General features: G+C 32.5%; 1 protein-coding gene across 1 annotated transcript in view; it reads left to right on the top strand.

Annotated features, from left to right (window-relative positions):
• Positions 1-8658, top strand: part of LOC146889164 (transmembrane protein 182-like) — a 46289-nt gene extending 37631 nt beyond the window's left edge. The window contains exon 5 of the mRNA XM_085684677.2: positions 7133-8658. Coding sequence (XP_085540803.1) covers positions 7133-7365 — 233 coding nt within the window. The 3' untranslated portion in view covers positions 7366-8658. The remainder of the gene's footprint in view (positions 1-7132) is intronic.
• Positions 8659-12749: the final 4091 nt, after the last annotated feature.

Raw genomic sequence — 12749 nt, 5'->3', positions numbered from 1 at the left:
TGTGAGAGTTAGCCAATAAGAAGCTAGAGCTAATGGGCCAAGCAGTGTTTTAAATAATATAGTTTCTATGTGATTATTTCGGGGCTGAGCAGCCAGGAATCAGCAAGTGGCTCCTTACAACATTTTCTTTCCTCAGAAGGTGAGGAACTACATTATATGAAAAGAGGCTATGTAGAATTTATACTAAAATCTCATTAGTTTAAACCAATTTTGTGAAGACAGATGGCTGAATGACAGTCTGTTTTAAAAAGAAATAATTTTACACAATAGTTCATTGGAACTTTATAACATTGGCAAAGAGGAAAACTGACTTAATGAATAGATAAACAAGTAATTAGAAAGCCAATTATTTATCAGAATATATGGACTTAGGTAATTTTTGTTCTGGAATGGAATGTAGAGATGCTTTAATATAGCATTAAGTTTGTTTAATGAAATCCATTTTTATATATTGTCTATTAGATAGCAAGGCTTACATCAATTTTTGTCTTAGTTCACAATTGTCCTTCCTTCCTTCCTTCCTTCCTTCCTTCCTTCCTTCCTTCCTTCCTTCCTTCCTTCCTTCCTTCCTTCCGTTCTTTCTCTCTCTCCACCCTTTCTTTCCCCCTCTCTCTTTTGATCCTTTCTACTGTATTTAGTCCTTGTTCTGCATCTACCTTGTTGAATTTGATATTTTTGTTAGCAACTTATTTCATGACACTGTCATGATTAAGGTCAGTGTTTGAACCATTTTTATATTGAGAGTTTGGTTTAGCCTAGACTTTTTTGAAGGTTGCTTTTTATTTCTGTTGTCAAGCCCAGAATGAGTCTCCATAAATCAACTACTTACATGCTATTTTCTTTTCTGGAGATATAATATAATTTTTTGAGTATGCCAGGAGACTGCACTGCAATGAGCTACACCATAGCCCATTGTTTGTGCTACTTTGATGTGTGGATTTCATTATAAATAGAGTATAAGTCATTATTTTACTCTACTTTCAAATAATATGTCATCACAGATATTGAGCTTTATAAATACATGGGGATCACTAATCACTTAAGGAGGCTTCATGGACTGATTCCTACCTTATGGAATTTCATTTATATAGCTTTGCATTTCATTAAAAATAATATCTGAACAGGGAAGTCACATTTTACGTAAAAGATAAACTAAGACTTAATAAAGTTTAGGAAATGTGACACAGTCAGTATCACAAATTACACATGGGTAATATTTTTATTATTTGATGGAAGAACTGACTAAGCACATGTTTTGTAATCTGATTTCCCTGCACTATTACACTTAAAATGTAACAGGAAAGATGAATATCCCTTCCATTTCACAGTTCCTCCTTGTCTTCTAAACTTCCTCTATTGGCATATGTCAACAGTCATCCTTATATCTCTTTTCAAGTTTTACTCCCTTTATCATCTCACCCTTTGTATATATTTACAAATAATCCATATACTAAAGATTCTCAATATTATATAGTGAGGTAAGATCATACACATACCCTTAGATATTAAACTACCAGCATACAACACTACACAACCATTGGTGGAAGAGTATGCATACTCTTTCATGCTTTTCAAATTTACAAAGAGGAAACTCTAATGCCCTTACCATAAGCTACAATGCCCTGTATGATCTGCTGCCACTCTTACAGTTTTAACCTTGCTTCCTACAAGTATCCTTTGTTCAAATTTATCTATCTTGGTGTCATAGCTGTTTATAAAATATCAGATTCTTTGCATTGGCTACAGTCTCTGCATGAATGTTTACCCTCATAGTTTGTGTCACCAATTATTTCATCTTTTTTTCCATATTCTATTATGGACAGTAAAAATATTGAAAAATCTGCATATTCCATCATCACCAGTGGTCACAATACTTTGTTGTACTTTTCTTTTAATTTAACACAGACACTTTAAACTTCTAAAATACTCTATTACTGACCCAGTTCTTGTTTATCATTTGCTTCCTGTTGCTTGAGCAGGCTTCAGCAAAGGAAAGAATACTTACTATATTAGTAATATAATCTGAGGACTCAGACAAGTATGTGGCATATGGTAAATGTTAAATAAATATTTTCTGTATAGATAGATATATTGTCCAAGCTATCAAATCTATAGACATTTAAAAATACAATTTTCCTTACCATCATACCAGTGAATGAAAACAGAGAGAGAGAAAAGAGTCTCATTATTACAAAACAATTCACTTATAATAAGATGTCCAAAAGCAATTATGATATCCTTTTAAAATGAAGGTGAGTAGTGTATTGTTTAGGTTAAATATTGCTTTGTATTACATATCACATAAAGTATTATTAAATGCATCTCAAAAACTTGGCTTATATTGTGTAACAAATGGTGATGGAAGATGTAGGTAAAATGTATGATTTAGTAACATAATTATCCTTTAAAATTATCTCGTGGACAAAAGTTGATTGTATTTATTTCAGAATATAAATGAACCCCAATTTCTGTCTTTAAGTTTTTATTAATAGTGCTTCAGTAAGGCAAGATTTTAGACTAGTGACATACTTTTCAGAAAAAAATTGAAAGAAGTTATTGAGTTAAATACATTTAGAATGCATGCTTTGTTAACTCAAACACAGTATATTAAACCCTTAGAACCCATAATTAAACACATCAAGTCAATTTTTCTTTACTAAGGATTTCTCAAGTGAATATTTGTTATTGCACAAATTCATATTAACATTTTGAAATTAATTTTGTAGAACGCACTTTGAGAAACTACACAGCAAATATCATTTCAAATATCCATTTATATTCACAATATATGTTTACTTATATTTATGTTGTTTTCATTTATATTCATTCTAACCAACAGTATACAAATGCTTACTTTTTCCATCTGTTTTGTCAACTTAAGTGTGTTTTTTTATAGCTAAGTATACATCTTGTATTCTTATTTACACAGCTGGTGATTCAAACCTGATTATCAGTGATGCTGACCCTATTGATATGTGTGCTTTATAATAAGCATATTTTTCTGAAAACCTGAAAAATTTCAGACATTTTGTCCATCTAAAAACTTATTAATTTATGTTCTTTATAACAAGCAGAACAGTTAATTAAGTGAAAAAGCAGCAAATAGATTGGAAAAAATATTTGCACATGATATGCCTAACTATATACTATATTTTTTATATATAGTATATATTATATATTAACACACTATATATAAAACTATATAAATGTATAATAGAAAACACATAACACATATAGTTTTTATATATGCATATATAGTGTGCTAATTTTATAGTTTTAAATGTCACATAGTTTATTAGCATAAATATAACTATTAAGATATACATAACATATTAAAGTGCATTACATTTAAATGTGTTAAGAATCAACCTATTTTAGCTGGGTATTGTTAAAGGTGTAAGAATGTATGTATTTCTTCATGGAGTTGAAGGAACATCATTCTACAAACTGTGTTGTTAACTGGGAGTGATATGGAGTTTTGTTTACTGTTCTTTGGTGTGCTTGTTTGGGGAACTTTTTCTTGACCTTTTAAAAGGGCAAATTAATCTCATATTCCTTTAGTAATCATATTCCTTTAGTAATCACCTGACCTTTTTTCGATCTACATGTTCTCTGCTATATATATATATATGTATATATATGTATATATGTATATATATGTATAACCATTTGAAGAAAATATTACATGACAAAATGATATTGTTGAGAAGAAACCTCTCATGTTAGTAAATGTATTCATCCTTTCTTCTCATATTTGATAAGTAATTGTGATCTCACCAACAATGGAGGAAACCATTTGATTTCTTCCCACACCATTGAGATTCATCCAAGAGCTGTCAATTTCCATAACATATAAATGAATATATAATGCAATAATTGAATTTCTTCTTAAAATACTGTCTAAAAACTGGAGAAATACAGAGTTTCTTCTTAAGTTCCCAAACCATTTTAATACCATGTATTTGTCATGTCCCCCAAAGGGCTAGTCTTTCATTTAGGTATATTCAGGTTAGTATTATATGTTAATAAAACATGAATTAATTGCCAGAAGGATGTTTAATGAGGTTCACTGCCATCCAATTAATTTAATTTAAAGTTACAAGAGCAATAAAGGTTTAATTACATTCTTATGGTTGTATTGTATTTTCTGAAGAATATGTGACTATTAATTTATGGCTGCAGCAATTTGTTTATGGCCGATTAATTGGTACTTTAAGCACAAAACTATATATAAATGTAAATTGTTTTTGTTGCATTTAATTTAAACTAACAGCCAATGCTAAAATTAACATATGTATTCTAAGGAAGATAGCATTTAACACTTTAGTTTCTGCAGTTTTATATGCAGATATTTTCTTCTGACTATAAACTAAAAAATAAAACAGAAGTTTTTTTATTAGAGGATTTGGGGTAAATATGAGGTTCTTAATTCTTATGTTGGGGATGAGTAAGAAGTTTCAGGAAACAAGGAACTTCTAATGGTCTGTCATAAAACTTTTACATATTTAATTCATTTAATAATAACTCACAATATTTTCATTTATTGCATAACCAAGATCATGATTTCTGCCCTATCTATTCTAAGTTTTAAGGATGCAGTGTAAAATTTAATATGATAGAATTATGTAAAATTGTTATTATATGTTACATTATTCCTAGTATATAATACTTTTTTGCATTCATGCGTACAATATATTTTCATCATACTCATTCTAGCAACACGGGTACTTAGCCTTCCCTATCTAATCCCCCCCAAACTCTTTCTTGTTTTCTAAAAATCTCCAGAGCTTCAGATCCTCTAAAACTGGAGTTAATATGTAGTTGTCTGCTGTCCAATGTGGGTGTTGGGAACTAAATGTGAGTCCTCTACAGAAGCAGGATGTGCTTTTAACCACTGAACTCTCTCTGCTATTTCTAATATTTTTAGTTACTGAATGAGAAGAATGACCCTTGCTTTTTATGGATTTAGATTTTGGATAAACCGGAAAATATCAACTTCATTCTAAATTGGGCACATGAGTTGATATTAAAAGGAAATTAAATTTATTATTTTCTTTTATAATTTTACTGTGAGATCATCAAGGAAATATTACCAAAGAACTGTGATGAGGCAAAACAATCATATATATGTAATGCAATCTTTAAAAAGGCAAGGGATTTGATCAGATTGTAGAATTGTAGTACATTTTTCAAATGTTTCTTAGGTATGTATCAAAACCATTTCTGAAGTACAGGATGTAATATTATATTGTACACTTGATTTCATTAAATGTGTACTTGCATTTTTTGTGCAATGTGTATATTTAATTGTGACAAAATTAAGTGTCATTGCTGAAATGATTAGTATACACGGTATCCCAGGCAGTTAAACATACAGTATCTCTTTATATTTTATATAATTTTGAAAATGCTTTCTAAACTCTCATGAGTTTAGATAGTATTTTTTATTCTATTATTAATAGCACTAATATGCTAACAAACCCAATGATTTATAATAAGTATGATTTTGGGAATAAACACCTACAAGTTACCCTTGAAAGTTTTGAAATAGATTCTAACAAGTAATGATGGATGGCAGCTTGGTCAACCTGATCAGGTAGATATAACAGAATCTCAAGAAATAAAAAAAGGGAAATGAAAGGGAGGTGAAATTTTCTACTTTGAGTATATGATGTGTGTGTGTGTGTGTGTGTGTGTGTGTGTGTGTGTATTTGTGTGTTTGTGAGTGCAGGTGGACACTTAATGCAGTATATGTGTAGAGGTCAGTGAACAGCCTGAGGGCTGGTCCGCACCTTCCACATTGTTTGTGATAGTCTCCTTGTGCTACTGTGTATGCACGGATATTTGCCCCACACGTTTCACTTAAGTCAATTTCTGCTTTTCTCTTCCCATTTTGCTATAGGATCAATAGGATTACAGGTGCGTGCTACTGTTTCTAGTTCTATGTGGTTTCTGGGCATTTAAACTCAAATCCTCACACTGCACCATATGCACATGCTTTATCCACTAAATCATCTCCTCAGCCATGGGAAACTGTTTTTCAAGGCTGGGCTACCTAACAGAAAGAGCATCTAGCAGCATGGCATGTGGAAAGGGAGTTCTTCATGATTCACTCTTTAAAAAGATTCTACTCTTCTGTCTTAGAAGATTAATACAATAGATGTTGTATATAACTCAGGGAATATCATACCAATTGGTTATTTCATACTAAATGTTCAATTCTGAAAACATGCACACAAGTAACATTATATAGGCTTATCAGTTTCTATTTATGTACTTAGGATTTTATATATATATATATATATATATATATATATATATATATATATATGTGTGTGTGTGTGTGTGTGTTAGCAAATAATGAACAAAGGAGCCATGAATTTTTAAAACATGATCAAAGTGTATATGAGATAACTTGAAGAGAGAAAAGGGTAGGAGAAAATGATGTAATTTTATTATAATCTCAAATAATAAAAATATTTAAAACTTAAAGAACTACAGGTAATGAAGGAATGCTGAGAGTAGGATAAAATATTTTCTAAGAATGAGCCCCCTAATTAGTTAGTCAGTACTATGTGGTCAACCCTGAAATCATACAGAACCAAGTAACACTAAATGGAAAAGGCAGGTTGTATTTATATATGTATGTGTACATATGTATGTATGTGTAACATGATAATTAAAGAAAAAGAGGTCATAAATTTGAAAGAGAGGGACATAGAAAGGGTTGAAGGAGAATGGGACAAATGTCATTATATTTTAATTTCAAAAAATCAAAAGAGTAAAACTGAAGAAAGTATACGCTGAATACATTACATGCATTTGGCAGCTTGGCAAGACAATCAGAGTACATAAGAAATATGTTGCCTATTTTAGTGGTATGGAAAACAGTTCAATTTGAAACAGTCATGGAGTACTACAACACTGGTGTCCAGAGTTTAAAAAGCACACTTCCTTAGTCTCTGTTTTTTAAATTTCAAATTATAGATATCATAATGGGATATATGTTTCTTGAACGTAAAATAAAAATGTATGTGTTAATATTTGTCAAATTTCTTTATTGTATGGGAAATGAGTTTAAGATTCTGCCATTTTCCTCCACAAATTTATTTATTTGCTTTTCTTTCTACAGGGGCCCTGTTTAGCCTGATTCTCAGTCTGTTTGTACTATGGAAGGAATATGCTGTTGATTTTCCAAAATATATATCTATAGAAAGGAGCAATAAGTGTGTCCCAGAAAATGTCCTCATTGATGTCAAATATGGATGGTCTTTCATATTTGCTGCTTTTGGAACTCCCTTTGTATGTATATCGGGAATTATTTTTCATTTCATTGGCCGACAGCTTGAGGAGTTTCAGAAATGAACAAGATAAAATGAAGAGACCACAGAAAAATCTGCTCAGATTCATGAAGGATGCTTCAACAAAACAAATTCAAGACTTGGAGCTTAGCCAAGCAATAAGAGGATTATTTACTATCAGTACACATGTGCAGCATGACATTGCCAAATGAATGCAATTTGCACAAGGGGTGCTACAAAGGAAAAGTTCCAAAGAGAAGCAATTTTTAAGGAAACTTGTGTAACCTGGAATCTGCTGTCTAGATACAGAGATAAAATGGTTGTCTCTGGGTTGTGAAACATCACAAATACTTACAAGAGTGAGGATGATCTCAAACTCTCTGGTGCTATTATTTAATTTACAGCCTATCCAAAGTTAGTCCAACCTATAGTAGAGCTTTTCTTTTTATGAGGAGTTAAGTTTCAATCATTTCATTTATTTGAAATAACGAATTGACCATAGCTAACACACAAGGGCAGCTATGACTCATTCTCCTCTAAAAGGTGGAAATGTGAATGGAAGAATGCAGTACTTTTCCTTCTTGGTTCTTAATAGGAACTTCAACATCAGTTAATGCAGGCACATTTCAATTGGATGGATAAACATAGTTACATATGAAAAGTCAACTATGTGTATTCTTACGTCCTACATCACATATTCTTCCAACACAAATCTGTATTTGAGCAAGAGATTTATGAAAATATTGCAAAATGTAGATTGTCACACTTGAATAAATATGATTAATGGTCATATTTTCATTCTGAACAAAAAGGCCTCTTGTGGCTAAGGGATAATTATATCCAGAGAAGGTGGATTCCCATCTGCAAGATGATTGAAAGGGGTGCATCTATTTCATTATTTAAATAACATCTATTTATTATTGAACCATTTCTATTTGTCCTCAAAAGTTCTCAGCAGAATTAATATGTCTTAGTCCAACTGAATGGAAACCTGATGGGAAGGTCTTATGTTAATTTTTAATTTATAGAAAAATCTAAAATAAAATAGATTCTCATATTAAAATTACCAATAAGATAAAAGTTAACCTATGATTTTTGGAGATCTTATATGTTTTGGTTAGTCTGTGAATTTTATAAGAATTGGTAGAGTAGTGTTCATTGATACATAAAAATGTATTGTTTGTATGAATTCATTTTCTACTGGCATATAATTTTAGGGACTCAACTTGAACAAGTGTCTTCAAGTATTAGTAAAATTTATGCTCACATTTAAATATGTTTTAACAAATTGCTAATTATTATTCCTTACTGTGGCTGTTAGTAACCATTCAACAATTATGATATAATTTTTACATATGTGTTTCAGTTTGATACAAAGTATTACAGATTTGAATTGTTCTAAATGATACCTTTATGTTTACGTCACTGGACTTGTAGTTTTAAATTTTTGCTAATAAAATACATGTTGAAACATGAACCATTGTACAAGTTAATATTTCTCTTGCTTTGATGTAATCTCCTTCATATTTAAAATCCTGAGAGGAGATTCTAGGGGTGATATGTTTGAAGGGAAAGATCTTGGAAATTATCCCTTTGTCATGGTCTGATAGTGTGCATGAACAGAGTTCAATACTGAGAGGTTGAGACATTTCACAGACAGATTCAGCTACCAGAACTGAAATTCTTATTCCACAACTAAAGTCTAGAATGCTACGTGACTTCGATATCAGCAATGCTTAGAATGGTAGGTCTAATCAACAGGTCACAGATTGCTCTGTCCAAACTTGATGTGTTTTTATTTTTATTTTTCAAGGAATCAGCAGTCTTCTGTTAAGAAAGGTTTTGCTAGGACAGAAAATGAGGATGTCTGCAAACTTAAGCTGAGCTACTAACCGCAAGTAGAATAAGTATATTTTGGGGATCTGAAAAGGAGAAGAAGGTGATTTATTATTAATTTTCCATATTTTTAGGGGAGACAAACTTCATAATAACCCCAAATTATCAGTAGCTTTTCTCTTCATAGCTTAATTTACAATATAGAATCAGTAAATATGAAAGATGAGTCAAATGATTTTTCCCACCTAACCATTCCATAGCATCAGGATTATTTCAAGTCTCAAAACAGCATATAATTCTCAAAAATTCTTTCGTTTATACTGAGGAAGATATTGGGACCGAGTAAAATTTGGAAATAAGGGTGGACAGTATCTTCTCTCTTAATATTAGTTAATGAAAATGTGTACTGCTGCCTCTTATTTTAGAACTATGAAATAATAAAGTAATAAAGGAAAAATTTACAGTATATGTTGATTGCATGAGAAGGTACATAATTCAAAGTAATGTTCAGTTGGCTTGTTCACTTATCTTTGCATGAAATAGCAAAAGCTTTATTTGTTCACAGTGCAGTAGTGAGTGACATTATCTATGAAGATACATCATCCTTTCTCAAATTCTGCAGTGTCTCATGCGACCATTTCCTCATTCTCAGTAGCTTTACACTGTGATAATTTATTCTTACAGAGCTATGTTTGTTTATTTATGTATAGTCAAAGTCATGCATATACATATTTATAAGCCCAGGGATATGCATCAAGAATTATTTGTGTCAATAACCATTGTAGTGAATAGTAATTTTCCTTTTTTAAATTTATAAAATAATTTCATCAAAATAGTTTTTTTACTTGTCTGCTAGTCCTTTGTATGTACATATTAAATATATTTTCTGTGGCTCTCACATGCATATGAATGTGGGGAATGAACTCAAACCCATCTGCGCATAACGATGGTGCCTATCCCCTGATCTATAGTGGGCTGGAGATAGCTCAATATCCTTTGTTTATGGCTAGAGTCCACTAATGAGTGAGTACATACCATATTCCTCTTTTTGTGTCTGGGTTATCTCACTCAGTAAAGTGTTTTCTATTTCCATCCATTTGCATGAAAAATTCAAGATGTCATTGTTTTTTACCACTGAGCAGAACTCTAATGTGAATATGTGCCACATTTTCTTTATCCATTCCTCCACTGAGGGGCACCTAGGTTGTTTTTAGGTTCTGACTATTACAAATAGTGCTGCTATGAACATAGTTGAACAAATGCTTTTGTAGTATGATTAGGCATCTCTTTTGTATATTGCCAAGAGTGGTATTGCTGGATCCTGAGGTAGGTTGCCTCCCAATTTCCTGAGAAACTGCCACACTGATTTCCACAGTGGCTGCACAAGTTTGCATTCCCACCAACAATGGATGAGTGTTCCCCTTACTCTACATTCTCTCCAGCATGTGTTATCATTGGTGTTTTTGATTTTAGCCATTCTAACAAGTGTAAGATGGTATCTCAAAGTTGTTTTGATTTGCATTTCCCTGATTGCTAAGGAAGTTGAACATAACCTTAAGTATCTTTTTGCCATTTGAACTTCTTCTGCTGAGAATTCTCTGTTTAGATTAGTACCCCATTTTTATTTGGGTTATTCAGAATTTTAATGTCTAGTTTCTTGTGTTCTTTATGTATTTTCGAGATCAGGCCTTTGTCTGATGTGGGGTTAGTGAAGATCTTCCCCCAGTCAGTCGGTTGCCTTTTTGTCATAATGACAGTGTCCTTTGCTTTACAGAAACTTCTCAGTTTTAGGAGGTCCCATTTATTCATTGTTGCTCTTACTGTCTGTGTTGCTGGGGTTATACCTAGAACTCCTACAGCTGATAAATAACTTCAGTGATGTGGCAGGATACAAGATCAATTCAAAAAAATCAGTAGTCTTCTATACACAAAGGATAAAGAAGCAGAGAAGGAAATCAGAGAAGCATCACCTTTCACGATAGCCATAAATAGCATAAAGTATCTTGGGTTAACACTAACCAAGGAAGTGAAAGATCTATTTGACAAGAACTTTAAGTCTTTTAGGAAAGAAATTGAAGAGGGTACCAGAAAATGAAAGGATCTCTCATGATCTTGGATTGGGAGGATCAACTTATTAAAAATGGTAATGCTACCAAAGGCAATCTATAGATTCAATGCAATCCCCATCAAAATCCCAACAAAATTCTTCACAGATCTTGAGAGAACAATAATCAACTTTATATGGAAAAACAAAAAACCCAGTATAGCCAAAACAATACTATACAATAAAAGTACTTCCGGAGGCATTGCCATCCCTGACTGCAAACTCTATTACAGAGCTACAATAATGAAAACAGCTTGGTATTGGCACAAAACAGATATGTTGACCAATGGAATTAAATCGAAGACCGAGACATTAATCCACAAACTTATGAGCACCTGATTTTTGACAAAGGAGCTAAAATTATAGAATGGAAGAAAGAAAGCATCTTTACCAAATGGTGTTGGCATAACTGGATGTCAATTTGTAGAAGAATCAAAATAGATCCATATCTATCACCATGCACAAAAGTCAAGTTCAAATGGGTTAAAGACCTCAGTATTAATCTGTCCACATTGAACCTGATAGAAGAGAAAGTGGGAAGTAGTCTATAACACATGGGCACAGGAGAGCACTTCCTAGGTAGAACTCCAGTAGGAATTGTCATTTTGATTTCTATAGCAGTTGTACAATTTTTGACTCCTACCAGTAATGTAAGAGTGTTCCCCTTGCCCCGCATCCTCTCCAGCATGAACAATTATGTACATTATTGATCTTAGTCATTCTAATAGGTGGAAGATGCAATTGCAAAGTAGTTTTGATTTGCATTTCTCTGTTGGCTAAGAGTGTTGAAAATTTCTTTAAGTAGTTCACAGTCATTTGAGATTCCTCTATCGGTAATTCTGTTTAGATCTGTACCCATTTTTAAATTGGAGTATTTTATTTGTTGATGTCTAGTTTCTTGAGTTCTTTATATATTTAGGGTATTAGCCCCTTTTCAGATGTAGAGATGATGAAAATCTTTTTCAATTCTGTAGGCTGCCATTTTGTCATATTGACAGTGATCTTTGTTTTACAAAAGCTTTCCAGTTTCACAAGGTCCCATTTATTAGTTGTCGATTTTAGTTTCGTCAGTATTTGTGTACTGTTTAGAAAATTGTTTCCTGTGACAATGCATTCAATAGTTTTTCACACTTTCTCCTCCATCAGGTTCAATATTTTTGGTTTAATGTTGAGGTCTTTAATCCACTTGGACATGAGTTTTGTGCAGAGTGATGAATATGAATTTATTTGCATAGATCGATATCACTCTTTTTTTATTAAATTATAAAAGTTTCCATTTCAGCCCCTCCTCCCAACATCCTCCCACTCCCCCCACTCCTTCTCCTCCTCCCTCTCCATCCACTAGAGCAGTCAGGGTTTCCTGCCCTGTGGGAAGTTCAAGTTCCTCCCTCCTCCCTCCAGGTCCAGGGAAGGTGAGAGTCCAAACAGACTGGAGCGCCAAAATCCAGTATATGCAGAGGAAGCAAGTCCCAGTGTCATTGTCAATGGCTTTTCAAAAAGGCTCCGGG

Source organism: Myodes glareolus, chromosome X, assembly GCF_982192425.1.
Source record: "Myodes glareolus chromosome X, mMyoGla1.1, whole genome shotgun sequence".
Lineage (NCBI taxonomy): Eukaryota > Metazoa > Chordata > Mammalia > Rodentia > Cricetidae > Myodes > Myodes glareolus.
The sequence above is the reverse complement of the archived record's forward strand: the minus strand, read 5'-3'. Positions and strand labels throughout refer to the sequence as shown.